Source organism: Meleagris gallopavo, chromosome 16 (assembly GCF_905368555.1).
Source record: "Meleagris gallopavo chromosome 16, MGAL_WU_HG_1.1, whole genome shotgun sequence".
Classification (NCBI taxonomy): domain Eukaryota; kingdom Metazoa; phylum Chordata; class Aves; order Galliformes; family Phasianidae; genus Meleagris; species Meleagris gallopavo.
Window position 1 is genome coordinate 6,823,383 of NC_139419.1, and position 13,756 is coordinate 6,837,138.

The 13,756-nt window shown below is 53.3% G+C and overlaps 2 protein-coding genes across 9 annotated transcripts in view; one reads left to right on the forward strand and one right to left on the reverse strand.

The window, feature by feature from the left end:
* Positions 1–7,970, forward strand: part of TNRC6A (trinucleotide repeat containing adaptor 6A) — a 44,732-nt gene extending 36,762 nt beyond the window's left edge. For 6 of the 8 annotated variants that reach the window (XM_085237179.1, XM_085237181.1, XM_085237180.1 and 3 more), the window contains 8 exons: positions 795–929; positions 2,366–2,524; positions 2,930–3,070; positions 3,571–3,678; positions 3,884–4,105; positions 4,664–4,734; positions 4,844–4,983; positions 5,198–7,970. In XM_085237179.1, coding sequence (XP_085093305.1) covers positions 795–929; positions 2,366–2,524; positions 2,930–3,070; positions 3,571–3,678; positions 3,884–4,105; positions 4,664–4,734; positions 4,844–4,983; positions 5,198–5,573 — 1,352 coding nt within the window. In that variant the 3' untranslated portion in view covers positions 5,574–7,970. The remainder of the gene's footprint in view (positions 1–794; positions 930–2,365; positions 2,525–2,929; positions 3,071–3,570; positions 3,679–3,883; positions 4,106–4,663; positions 4,735–4,843; positions 4,984–5,197) is intronic. The other 2 variants (XM_085237175.1, XM_085237177.1) reach the window with 1 other exon arrangement.
* LOC146543238 (uncharacterized) lies at positions 6,510–13,086 on the reverse strand. The gene is made up of 11 exons (XM_085237182.1): positions 12,826–13,086; positions 11,898–12,005; positions 10,173–11,792; positions 9,983–10,095; positions 9,839–9,897; positions 9,599–9,756; positions 9,348–9,504; positions 9,085–9,276; positions 8,774–8,977; positions 8,178–8,331; positions 6,510–8,075 (listed from the first exon to the last, which is right to left on the reverse strand). The coding sequence occupies exons 1-11, from the start codon at positions 12,857–12,859 to the stop codon at positions 8,001–8,003; spliced, it is 2,874 nt and encodes a 957-aa protein (XP_085093308.1). The 5' UTR covers positions 12,860–13,086; the 3' UTR covers positions 6,510–8,000.
* Between the last annotated feature and the right edge of the window lie 670 nt (positions 13,087–13,756).

The following is a 13,756-nucleotide window of genomic DNA, read 5'->3' on the forward strand; positions in this document are numbered from 1 at the left end:
TTTGTGCGCTTGGAGGATACTACTGAGTAGCAAAGCCATGTGAGAAGGAGCAGAAGGTGCCAAATTGTGTTCTGGAAAATCTTGCGGTGTGTTATTTTCTCCATGTTCTACTGTCAGCATCAGAAGATGTAGCAATGAGAGCAGGAAGCCCTGTGCATGTTCAGGGTGACTGAATTGGTCAGAATTCACCAGACCCATCAGAAGCAGAGATCTGAGGGAGTTGTGTGTGTGGTTTTTCTCTCCAGTTTGACCAGTGCTGCAGTCATGTTCTAATTCCTGTACAGAATTAAGTATTTGGAATATTAAAGCCTGAATAAGAATAGGGTCGAGGGTCTAGCTGCAAATTCCAGTATGTAACTGTAGCTGAATAGGGATGTACTGACACACCCTCCTGCTGGGAAGGAGGGCTGTCTGTCTTACAGTTGAGCTTAGTTCACAGTCTTTGTGCTTTGTACAGATGAGTTCAACTGTTACACCAATGCTACTCTGGTACTAAAATGCCACACTTTCAGATGTTTACATTTTAATTTATCTTCCACAATGGCTCCTTCCACTGACACTTCTGCATGAAGACATCAGCTGTGAACTTCAGAGTGCTTTGCATTGCTTAGCTTAGCTTCTGTCTGTAGTAAGTTCACTGCATCAAGTGCTACTTAAGCTAATGTTTCTCATACAGACTTGGAAGCATGAAATAACTGTAGTAATATGCTCTTAAATGTTGGTTAGAACAGTAGTGGTAATTAACAGAATAAAGGCATTCAGCCTGTCTTTCATAAGCTGTGTGTATCTTTTAGGAATGAACTCAAACTTGAATGTAAACATGGATATGAGCAGTATTAAAGAGCCACAGCAATCTCGATTGAGAAAATGGACTACAGTAGACAGCATTTCTGTGAACACATCTTTAGAGCAAAACTCCAGCAAACATGGTATGTTAAGCACATCTTTAAATAGCATCTGAGCTACCACCTCAGAATTTCAAGTTCTCTGTGTAAGATGCAGGTTTGCTTTATTTATGCTTGTAGTTGTAACACTTGTGTTGCTGTAGCTTGTATGGTATTGTCTGTGCTAAACTTGCTGCTTCTGTTGTACAGCAGCCCATAGCTTTCTTAATATTTTAACTTACAGAAGTGATCTTGTGATGAGACTAGTAGGAACGTTGTGCAGGATTCCTTTTTAAGACTTTCAGCATGCCTATTGCTACTAGCTTTACCTTAATCTGAAGTGGAAGTCTTCATACATTTTTAAAACTGGCTTTAGATATTTCAAGCTACACCCCAACCCCAGCCCCACTGTGCTGCTGCCTCTGGAGGCATTCAAGGCCAGGCTGGATGGACCCTGGGTGCCTGATCTGCTGGGTTGCAACCTTGCCCATGGCTGGGCTTGATGGTCCCCTCCAACCTAAGCTGTTCCCTGGTATTTCATTCCAGTGAGCAGGATTCACATGATGCTTCAACAGTTGCAGTTGCTTGAAATTTCATCCAGTTAAAACTTGAGTCTGTAGCACAAAGGTTCTATGTCTAAAGATAGTTAAAAAATGTCTCCAGTCTCCTGTTACTGTTCAGTCTTCAGATTGTTTGGATATTTTTAGATTTGTCAGCTGCTTTAATACTATGAAATAGTTTGCTGCCTGAAGCATGTAGTGGGGACATCCTGCTGCTGCTGCTGCACTTGCTTGCTCTAAACTTCAGCCAGTTATTACCCGTGGAAGTCAGAAGTGTTGGTGTTGCTTTAATTGTAGGTAACGTTTTCTGAACAGTGTTACAAATTTGATCACTTGAACTCTATTGCACTAAATCAACAGTAACAGCTATATATTCTTCCAAAACTGTAGGATATAGCTTTTTTTGCTGCATAACTTTCAAAGTTCTTACAGGATTTGCACAGAACCATCAATGTTGCTTTTGTTTCTTGCTCTGTTGCCGGTAACTTTTTCTTTTCCTTACGGAAATATGAGTAAAAATTAAGAGCTTTCCAGTAGTTAAAGGTCCTTTCAGACTTAGCAGGTACTTCGACAGGAGCATTCTTGTCACAGAATATTGCTCTGTTTGTTATCCAACTGGAGTCTTACATCATGGTTTTATTCTCTTGAGTTAATATTTTAGTTAAATTTGTAAATGTACTGGTTTTGAGGTGATTGCATGGGATTGCATTCTTGAGGTTTTCTGGTCAGTTACTCAGAGGCCTTCCATTTTAGATTATATGCACTTTTATGACTTTCTGTGTAACTCGACATGATAACAGAACATTATGCTGACATGTATTTTATGACTGCTTTACATGGGCTTGTTTTTATTTTTACATGTGCAACTTATACCCAGAATTGTCTGTAGAAAATACTTTTTTTTTTTTTTTTTAAACATAGGTGCTATTTCAAGTGGTTTTAGGCTGGAAGAGTCTCCGTTTGTTCCATATGACTTTATGAACAGCAGTACTTCACCAGCCAGTCCTCCTGGATCTATTGGGGACGGCTGGCCCCGTGCCAAATCGCCTAATGGCTCTAGCAGTGTTAACTGGCCACCAGGTATGCAGTGCCACCACTTACTGCTTGCATCGTTCTTACTGGTCAACGTTCTTCCAGATCCCTTGGTTGTTACATGTGGAGGGTCGCAAAACCATAAACAGGAAGCTATGGAGGATTGTGCTTTTACCTGATAAAAATTGAGAGCAGTAGTTTTATTGCACAGGGAAATGCATCTCCGTGCTTGGAAATTTTACTCTGGTGAGATGGGACTGAAAAACTAGAAATTAAGAAAGTGAAGACTAAAATAGGTAAATTAAGTACTTGAAAGGTCTTGGATTGTAAGTCATCTACTTGCCTGTCTTAGCAATATATCTCTGTCTCCTGATCTAAAAAAAAAAAAAAGTAATAATAACAGTGGGGAAAAAAACCAACACAAAAACTTCTTTTCTGAATCTCTGTTCCTAGAATTTCGTCCTGGTGAGCCATGGAAAGGTTATCCAAACATCGACCCTGAAACTGACCCTTACGTCACTCCTGGCAGTGTCATAAACAATCTTTCAATTAATACTGTGCGGGAAGTTGACCACCTCAGGGACAGGAACAGTGGTACGTTCAGGTGGTGCATTTTGCAATGAATCGTGCAGCAGTCTTTTTGCAGTCACATAGAGCAGTGGTTTATTTGAAAATATATTTGCTTTCTCATCTTCTTATTTATCTATTGCCTTGTGGATTTCATGGCTGAAAGCTCATCTTTGGATCAGACGCTGCTGCTTGATGCAATGCAGCAGATATTCCAAGAATGCAGTTAAGAGTGAGTGAGCACTACTGATGTGCATTCTGATGTAATCCTCCTGAGCACAGACAGGCAGTGTGTTGGGAAGCAGGCAGTCTAGCCACTGCAGTAATGGAATGAGCTTTGCTTGTGGGAGTGAGTGTAGGGTGCTTCCTAATGTTGAACATGCTTGCCACCACTTGCCTTTGGTTAAGAATGAGGACTAAGAAGAGTGGAAAAGATCCTTTGTTTGACTCTGCAGACATGTTCAGTCTTTTAATATTTTTGCAATTTTTACACACTGTCCTGTGATCGATTTCTATTTTTATTATAGGGTCATCCTCATCTTTGAACACCACGCTGCCTTCAACTAGTGCCTGGTCATCCATTCGTGCCTCCAACTACAATGTTTCCCTCAGCAGTACAGCACAAAGCACTTCAGGTAACATCATCTTACATTGCTCCCAGCAAACGTTTTGTGCCTTTTATGTGCTTCAGTGACTTACTAAGTTGTCAATAAAAATTATTAATGGGGTCTCATCTGAGTGGTAACTCAAGTCTTTATTTTACTCTCATTTAACAGCTTTTTTTTGTAGACTGGTGCAAGTTCCACAGAGTATTGATTTCTTGTTGTCTTTGTCTTCTAGTAGCCAGAAACAGTGATTCCAAATCAACATGGTCTCCTGGATCAGTCACTAACACCTCTCTGGCTCATGAGCTGTGGAAGGTCCCTTTGCCACCTAAAAGCATCACTGCTCCATCCCGCCCACCCCCAGGGCTAACAGGCCAGAAACCACCTTTGTCCACTTGGGATAATTCCCTTCGTTTGGGTGGAGGATGGGGAAATTCTGATGCCAGATATACCCCTGGTAAGAATGACTGTGGTTTTTGTAATTAAGCTACATAATTTGTCAGTATCAGCTGGTACCCCATGGCATTTATCTTGCCAAAAGCAAAAACAGGTTTGTATCTCCTAAACTGCATTGCTGAAGATCCACCAGGCAAAATTGGTTTTAGGACTGTGTTGTTGCTTTTAGATATTGTGTGCAGCAGTAATGTGGGTGACAGTAGTGTTATTTCTGCTCGTGTATGAAACATCTCACCAAAGGCTTACAGAGTTTGACATCTGTGCAGCTGAATATAGTTAAGCATTGCTCCTAGGGTGGCTCATAGTAACGAGCTGGATCATGATATGTAGTATGGGGAATCCTTAGCCAGGCTTCATAACTATTCTTAGCTTGCAGTGAGTGGAAACAAATACACTTAATGTATGGGTTTTGGTTTTTTTTCAGTTATGATTATCTGACAACAGTTTTTTCTTATTCATCAGTGCTGCTGTCAGTTGCCACGCGGCTTCTTATGTGCTTCTCCTAATGCCTTCCTGTTCAGTATGACAAGGCACTTACTGCTTTATTTTTCTCTTTTAGGTTCAAGCTGGGGTGAGAGCAGCTCAGGGAGAATAACAAATTGGCTTGTTCTGAAGAACCTTACACCTCAGGTAAGGCTGGGGCTGTGTGGCTGCGTGTGGGCTGGCAGGGCAGCACGGCCCTGCTCCAGTCCAATCTTCGTGCTGCCTGTTCTCACCCCTGCATTTGTTTCACCCTCAGATCGATGGCTCAACCCTGCGTACTCTGTGCATGCAGCACGGTCCACTAATAACATTCCACCTTAACCTCCCACATGGTAATGCTTTGGTCCGTTACAGTTCAAAAGAAGAGGTAGTGAAGGCACAAAAATCTCTGCACATGTAAGTTTTGTTTTTCCTTTTCTCAGTCTAAATTTTAAGCGGTTGCAAATGTTTTATTGGGGTTGAAATACTTTCTGAGTGCAGGGATGTGAGGATTCTCGGTGGCAGCTTAGCATCTGAGAGGCTAATGCCAGGGTGTTTGGAGTGCTTTGTTAACACAGAGGTGAAGGTAGACAGAACCTCTTTAAAATGTGCTCTTGTCATCCTTCCGCAGGTGTGTTTTAGGGAACACTACTATTCTTGCTGAGTTTGCCAGTGAAGAGGAGATTAGTCGCTTCTTTGCACAAGGCCAGTCTCTGACTCCGTCTCCTGGCTGGCAATCTCTTGGATCCAGCCAGAACCGACTCGGATCCATTGATGGTTCCCATTCGTTCTCAAACCGTAATGATCTAAATCACTGGAATGGTGCTGGGCTGTCGGGAACTAGCAGTGGAGACCTTCATGGCACTTCACTTTGGGGGAGCCCCAGCTATTCCACGAGCCTGTGGGGCACCCCGAGCAGCAATGACACCAGGGGAATTAGCAGCCCATCCCCCATCAACACTTTCCTTTCTGTTGACCACCTAGGTGGAGGTGGAGAGTCCATGTAACCTTTTACTTTTTTCAACTAATAAACTGTGACCTCAGAACGTAACAAAGCAGCACTAATTTGGACTTTTCACCTACAGCAAGGGGGTCACCTGTGGAAACAGTTACTTTCTGCACATTTTCCACTTTGTTTTAGCCCAAAACATATCAGTTTGAATACTTGAATCATGCAGGCCAATATTATAATGTGAAAAAGTATATATTTACACTTCCAGATAGTGCTATCCATATAAAACTGCTTGGAATGAGCTCATTTGTGTATATTCATCATGTTTATTCTTTGAATTCCTTTTTTTTTTTTTTTTTTTTTGCATTTTGCTGATAATGTTGGAGTATGAGCTTTTTTACCTTTGCACTGAATGATGTTCTCTCTGTCTAATCGGCAATATCGGGGAGGCAGCAGTTCACGTGTAAATGTTTACTCAAGGATGTTCTTAACAAACAGTGTGCGCTCTCTACTATGCCTTGATGTATGCCTACCTTATTGTGGTATTGTGGCGTTTAAAGATCAAGTTATGATACTGACTTAGGATTATGAATGAAAGTATTGCACCAGTTTTTTCATGTATAAAACTAAAGAATTTAGCTCTACAGTTTAAAAAACTGTGGCCACAGCTGTGACTTGCAACCCAGCCTGCAAGCCAGGGGGGTCCTGCACTTTCAATAGGCTTTCAATTTTGTTTTGGGGGTGCCCGTGTCGGGACCTCCTTGTTTACAGAATATTTGTTTTTGTTTTTTGAGAAAAATGTTTACTCTTCCATCATTTTAAAAATTTTTAAAAAGACAAAAAAAAAAAAATTGAGAATGAAAAAGATGCTTTCTATCTCTGGGAATAATGAACAGTGTTTGGCCATGTCCTTTTGTTTTCTATTCCTGTATCCTAAATCAAAGAGCATGGCTCTCAGGAAAACCAGTTCCCCAGTAAAAACTCCTTGTAGTTTCTTATAAAAAAAAAAAAAAAAAAACTCTTAGCACTGATGATACTTATTGCTCTGTAAGACTTTTCTCTGCCAAAAAAAAACACGCTTCGAGCTGGAGTTGGACATCCTGCTTTCTGACGCTGTCTTTTTATTAGTGAGTGGTGGTGGTTTGCTAATAATCCGTAGTTCTACGATTCTTTTGTAATCCCATCGAGTGGCTGTTTCTGCTCTTGTGACTGTGTTAACGTTTAACTGTCGTACCTTAAAGCCGAACTGAGTAACTATGCATACTGTAACCAAGTGATTGGGCTTACAGAATTGTTTGTTGTATAAAAGTTTTAAATGTTTGAAAAGTTCTCGCAAATACTTTCTTGCAAAAGTAACGAGTTACATCTCTTTGCCACAAAAGGTATTATCTAATGCTTGTTTAGTCGGTGGATTCGAGACTAGGCAAGGGTAAAAATTTTAACAGTGCAGAAATCGCCATCATTTCATTGCCTTGATTCTAACTGTTTGTGTCCGAAGATGCAAAAGAAGTCAGTGGCTTTTAACTGTTTACAAATAGAATGTGATTGTAAAATGTACAGTTTGGTTGTGTTTGAATTATGAAGTTTCTCCAGATATTAATAAATCATGATGTTTTTGGCTGCTCAGCATATAACTGTCTATTTTTTGTGACTTTATTTGTAGGCTGTTTTCTATACGATGAAAATATCGAACGATATAGCTCTGTATCCCCGTAGTTTGATTTTTCCTTTAGCCTTCTGATTTCTTTCCTTTTTTTTTTTTTATGAACAAATCTGCATTTTATCCTAGCAAAACTCTCCCTCAGCGTGCCCACTGTGAGCTGAGAATCTAAGTGCAGAAACCTGCAGCTTGCTTTTCCTTTTCTATTTGAGCACCTTTGGAATCCCGTTGCCCTCCTCCATCTACTTCCACCGCCCCCCACCATTTGTGCCCGGCTAGATGCTCAAGAGGACACTTGCAAATAAGGAGAGCATTTTGGAAAATAAACTTTAATGCTTAAAACGTACTGGTGTTTAAATTTATACCTCATTTACATTAATCATGACAAACAATGCAGCAGCGCTTAATTTGTATTTCACTTCACAGTGGCTTAGCTTGTTCTGAAATGGCTATAGGGCAGACCATATATGTACATAGTATGATGTGACTTCAACAATCTGTTAGCCTTTATTTTCAAATTGCCGGATGTAAGTCATTAACTCTGTTGGATGCCAGCATTGTGTGTTATTGGACACTTCTCTGTACCTACTCGCTATGAACGACGCTGTCCCAGCCCAAGCTGGCTCCCCAAGTCTGCTCTGACCCTGGTGAAACCGTTGCCTGATAATCTTTCAGGACTCCGCATCGAGTGGAACTGACATCACACCCGCGTTGATTGTATTGTCAAAGTGTTTGGACTTCTTTCACTGAGCTTGTTACGTGGAAATAAAATGTGGTTGGTTTTAAAGCTGATGCTTGGTGCCACGGTTCAGTCTGTAGCGCTCAGGCCGTCCAACTCCGCTCCAGCGTAGCCAGCTCCATCCCCTCGCAAAAGGAGCGCGGCCGCCTGCCTGGCTGCTGGGGAAAGGGGGGGGCTGATGGGGGCACTCTATCCGTGTTTCCCCCCCCTGAAAGGGAAAGTGTGACCTCTGTGCCCCCCAGCTCCGGCCTGATGCTCACCGGTTGCTGCCTGGAGTGCTGCTGCAGGAGGGAGAAGGGCGCCCAGGGGTTGGGCTCCACGGGCCAGCTGGACACCGAGATGTCACTGGCTTTGCCTGAGTCGACCATGGGCTCGTTCATGCTGCTGCAACTCGTGTCCCAGCCATATTGGGAGCTGGTGGCAAAATCCGTTGGGAATTAGAATAGGTGGGAGGGGGTCAAAATGTGTTCCTGGCACAGCAACCCCGGGACCCTCGGGAGAGTGATGCAGCGCTGGGCTGTTGTGCTGCAGCTGCAGCCAGCTGGGGCCGTTCTGAGAGCGGCGGTGCCAAAGGGAAGGGCCCGGAACGCGGGAGGCTGCGCGCCGGTACCGGGGCAGCAGCTGGGAGCTTCCCGCTCCCTTATTCCGTTATAATCCCTAGCGCTAATTACGAGCCCGCGTGGGCAAGCAGACAATTCCCACTGCAGCTCTGAGCCTTTCTGCACCGCTCCTTACACGGAGGGAAACCACCCCTCCGCCTCCGGGTTGCAGAAGGGCGCTGCGCCGCCGGACCCGAGAGCCCGCGAGGGGCTGAGCTCGGCTCCGCAGCTCCCCGTGCCCGCAGCCCCGCACCTACCCGTGTCCGCGGGCGGGCGGCTCCGGGCGCTGCGCGGCGCTGAGCGGGTCCCGGCGGCAGCAGCAGCCGTCGTCCGGGAGGTGCAGGTGCAGGAGCTCCTCCGAGCGGCTGAAGGCGGGGTTGTCCAGGGAGCTGCCCGAGCCCGGCCACGAGCGCGCCCAGTGCGGGGCCGCGGCCTCGTCCGGGCGGCAGAAGCGCCGGTAGCTGCGGGCGGTGAGCGCTGCGGAGCTCCGGGGCGCCGTCCTCCCCCGGGGCTGCCCGCCCCGCCCCGACGGCCCCGATCCCCGCGCCCCACCCGCTCCCACACCCACCTGCTGCGGCCCTGCTCGGCCCGCGCCTCCCGCAGCAGCGCCCGGAACCTGCGGACCACGGCGGCCCCGACGGCGATGCCCAGAAGGACGACGCCGAGCAGAGCGCCAGCGGCCGCGCCCAGCAGCCCCGGCAGCGTCACTCGCCGCTCGCAGCGCAGCCCCACGAACCAAACGTCGCTGCCCGCGGGGCACCTGCGCGGGGATGCGGGGCGCTGAGCGGCGGACGCGCGGGGCGTTGGGGGGTTGAGCGGGGCGGCACCCACCGGCAGAGCGGGCCGCGGCCCCGAGGGTGCGCGCACACGCCGTGGTTGCGGCAGTAGTCGCGGTGGCAGAGGGACGTGCACGTGGCGTTCCCGTCCGCCCTCACGACGCAGGCGAAGCCGTCGGGGCAGGAGAACAGCGCTGCGCAGGGCTCCGGCGCTGATAGGAGAGCGGGAGAGAGGACGGCGGCGGGGCCGTGCCGCTCCGCGCCCTCCGAGAGCCGCCGGGCCCCGCGCCGCCCGCCCGCACTCACCGCGTGCCGTGTGCCGCAGGACGCGGGCGGTGCCCACCGCCGCAGCTCCGCCGGAGCGCAGCGCCGCGTCGAGGAGCGCTCCCAGCGCCGCCGCCCGCACCAGCTTGGCCGCGAACAGCGCGTCGTAGTGCAGCACCACCTGACGGGGGCTGCCCGCCCTGCGGGACACGGCACTGCGGCTGCGCCCCGCACCACCCCGCACCGCCGCGGGAACGCCGGGCACTGCGGGGCCGTCCCTACCTGACGGCCGTCACCTCGAGGCGCACGAAGCCGCGCACCGCCGCCAGCCGGGCCGCCACCTGCGCGGGAGCCATGGGTGCCATGCGTGCCGTGCGGAACCGCCCCCACGCGATGCTCCTCCCCACGGGGCGGCCCCACGCTCACCGTCCGGTTGAGGCCGCTCAGCAGCACGTGGTGCTCGTGGGACGCGGGGTCGCGCAGCGCGGGCACGAAGGCCATGTCCAGCGCCAGCTCGCAGGGCACGCGCAGGAGGGACGCTGCGGGGACAGGAAGGGTTCGCGTCGCCACAGCCCCCCGTGCCGGCGGCTCCCGGGCGGGTCACCCCGCAGCCCACCTCGCAGCTGCGGCGGTTCATCCTCCACGATGAACTCCGGGGTGGCCCTGCCTGCTGTCTCTGGGTTTGGTGTCACGCATGTAGGGTCGGCGTGTGGCCGCTCCGTGGGGCTGCTCTGTGGAGGGGGCGGCTCTGCGCCCCCAGGGGGGTCTGTGGGCTGATGGGGGGACCCCGGCACCGCACTGGGCCCCCGCGTCAGCTCCTCCACAGCCCCCTGACATGCAGCACTGATGGGATCCAGCGGGGCCGTCCTCTCATCCCTGAGCAGTGCGGGGCTGGTGGCAGTGGCTGTGCTGGTGGCAGTAGGTGTGCTGGTGGCAGTGATGATGATGCTGGTGGTGCTGGTGATGCTAGTGGTAGTGCTGGTGGTAAAGGTCAGCAGAGGTGGAGATGATGTGGGTTGGGTCAGGGCTGGCTGCAGTGGAGAGCTGGGGGCCATGGGAAGGGCTGTGCTTGGTGGTGCAGTCACTGCCCAAGGCACAGCATCACCTGCCCACACCGGGGTCCCTCCTGGGACCTGAGGTCTCTCAGCATGTTCACGCCCTGGGGATGCTGCTGGGTGGGTGTCTGCAGTGGGGCTGAGCCCCAGGGAGGGCTGTGGGCCCGATGACGGTGGGGCTTCCTCTGGCAAGGTTGAGATATGCCAGGTCTGGTTCATGGGGACACGGTTGGGCCCAGGGAAACTCTGAGTGTTGGACAGCCCCAACACCTCCGTGGTCAGGTCTGGAGCTCCCTCAGGGCCGGGGAACGGCACCCCTGGGGCAGTGGCTGTGGTACTAGGGTCAGGAGGCAGACGTGACTCCATGGGCAGTAGGGCCGTGCTGGCCCCAGAGCCTTTGGGATGCCACATCAGCCCTCCACGGCCACCAACCCCTGGGGGGTGGGAACTGGCATGAGGACCCAGCCAAGCCATGGTTGTCCCCTGTAATGGGTGGGATTCTCCTGCTGGCCTTGTCCCTGCCAGCACCTTATGCATCCTTCCTAGTTCTCCAGGGGGGCTCTGTAGACTCTGCAGCCCCCCCACAAAAGACAGTGTCCCACTCGTCCCTGGCACAGGGCTGTTTGTTGTGTGGCCTTGGGGGGTCCCTGCTCTGCTATCACTGGGTGGAATGGTGGAACCCCTGCCCTGTGGCTCCAGGGCAGGGTGTGAGGGGCTGAGTGAGCCCCCCCATCTCTGTGTGAGCACTGTCCTCATAGTGCTGGGGGCTCCCCACTGCTCCCCAGAGCTGCTGGGCACCGTCATGTGGGATGATGAATGCAAGAGGGTCCTCTGGGGGGTTGGGGCACTTTCTGCCTTCTCATTTTCTATGGGCTCCGTCCCGGGGGCTGTGCTGAAGGCTGGAGCTGTGCTGAGCTCCATGGTGACTGCTGTGAGCCCCCTGGCTGGGCTTTTCCCTGGGCGTGTAGGAGATGTTCCCCCTCTGCCTGCGGCTGCATCAGTGGCACCAGCAGAGGGTGAAGGCTGTGCCTCGGTGCTCACTCCATCCCGCACTGCAGGGCCCGTCCCGGCCTCCCCAGGGCTGCTGCCGGTGCCAGGGAGCTCAGCAGTCCCGGGTGGCGTCCCAGGGAAGGGGAACAGCTCAGCCTCTGTTTGCTGCCACCCCGCTCCGTGCTGCGGATCTGCGGGCAGAGGCAGAGGGATGCTGAGCAGGGCGGGCACCCCTCGGCACAGCACCAACACGCGGGACCACCCCGCAGGCAAAAAGCCCATCCGCGATACGGTACCTGTCCGGCAACCCTCCCCTGGGTGGGCGCAGGGGACGGCCGTGCCCCGCGTGGAGCCCATCCCGCTGCCGAGAGCGGGGCAGAGCCGCGCGCAGCACCCCACGAGCACTGCGGAAGGAACAAATCGGGCGTCAGCGCCGGGCACGGGGCTCCGCGCATCGGCCCCCGCAAAGCCCCGGCAGGCGGCGACGGCGCAGCGGAGATTGGGCCGTCCCGCACCGCGGCCTCGCGCCCCCGAAGGCTCCGCCCGCACACCGGCACGAGCCCGAGGCGCCGCCGGAAAGCACCGCACGTGCGGACACGGAGCCGCGGGGCCGCCCCTCCGCAGCAGAGCGGCGCGGAGCAGAGCCGGGCAGGGCTGCGCGAAGGGTGAAGCGTTTTCCGCGCTTTGCACGCGGCTCCCGCGGGGCAGCGGCGGGCGTGGGACCCTTTGTGCCGCGGGAGTCATTTCCTGCGAAGGGAAAAGCGCGGGCATCGCTCGGCGCCCGGCTGGAACCCGCCGCCTTTGTCTCTGCGCGCGGAACGCAGCCGCTGCCCCGCAGTGCCGCTGCCGACCCTGAGCTGCGCGGCCCCGCGGGCACCGCACGGGCGGGACGGAGCGCCGCTTCGAGCCGAGGAAGGAACCGCCCGGCCCGGCGCCCCTCCGAGCCCCCCGACCCGAGGCGCCGGCACGGGGACGCGCGCGAGGACGCCGCCCCTGCGCGGGAGGGGACGCGCATCCCCTGGGGAAAACGGGGCCGCGGTCGGAGCCGGGGGGCACCGGGCGCTGCCGGGGGGCCGGACCCTCTCCCTCCGCACGTGGCTTCCCCGCCGGGCCCGGCCGAGGGAAGCCGACACAGCGCGGTGACGGCCCTCCGCCGCTCCGCGCGGCCCCTCCCGCCCTCCCGCGTTGCGGGCTCCCGGTCCCGTAGGGGCTCCCGGCGCTCACCTGCGGCGGCCACGAGCCGCGGGACCCGCTCCATGCTGCTGCTGCTGCCGCCGGCGGCTCCGGAGCGCAGGAAGCCCCCGCCCGTTCCCGCAGCCGCGGGGCGGAGGCGCCCGGAGCCGCAGCCCCCGGCCCGGCCCGGCCCAGCGGGGAGCGGCGGGGATGGGGCGGGCCCGGCTGCGGGCGGAACCCGGCCCTGCGGCACCCGCGGGCGTCGAGCGGGGACTCGGAGCCGCGATCCCCCCCGGGGGCTGCCCGTCCCCGCCCGCGCATCCCTGCGGAGCCCCTCGGACGCGGCTCAGCTCCCCCCTGGGGCTGGGAAGGACCGTCCCGAGGTCCCCGTCGCCGCCCTCCCGGCACGCAGCTGCAGCGCTGACCCGGCCAAGGCTCTTACACACCGACCCCGACACGAGAGCGATGACCGCACGGGGTACCACCCCAATGAGAGCCGCCAGGAGTGCTTTCTCCCGTTTCCATTGCACGGCACGTTCAGAGAATATTTCACAGTTCATTTAAGAGGAAAGAGCTGTTTCTTACTCAATGAAAGCAAAACCCGGGCCCTAAGGAGCAGTGGGGCACCCTCGGGCCGGAGGCACATGGCAGTCTTAAGAGTGAAATCTCCAGAGAAGGCTCTGAAAACAGAGCACCTACCCCACGTTAAAGCTTCATGTGGAGCAGCAACAGCCTGGGGCTTATTTTCCACCATCCCATCACCCAGATTGCCAGAGGAAGGCACGTTATCAACTGACACTTCTTGGCTCACAGCCCAGCAGTGCCTCTTTGACATACAAAAGTGTTTCTTGGCTGAGAAGAAAAACTGTGCAGTGTCCAGAAATAATTTTTTTTCTTCCCCCTGCCTCAAGAGAGATTGAAAGCAAACCTCCCGTGCTGCGATGAGCTACGCTTACTGACACATCGATGTTTTGCATTTCAG

Coding starts and splice junctions, on each gene's coding strand:
- LOC146543238 (XM_085237182.1), bottom strand. CDS start 12,859: ATGGAGCGGGTCCCGCGGCTCGTGGCCGCCGCAG. Junction 12,006..12,825: donor GCGGCTCGTGGCCGCCGCAG/GTGAGCGCCGGG, acceptor TTCCTTCCGCAG/TGCTCGTGGGGTGCTGCGCG. Junction 8,332..8,773: donor CCGCCCGCCCGCGGACACGG/GTAGGTGCGGGG, acceptor TTTTGCCACCAG/CTCCCAATATGGCTGGGACA.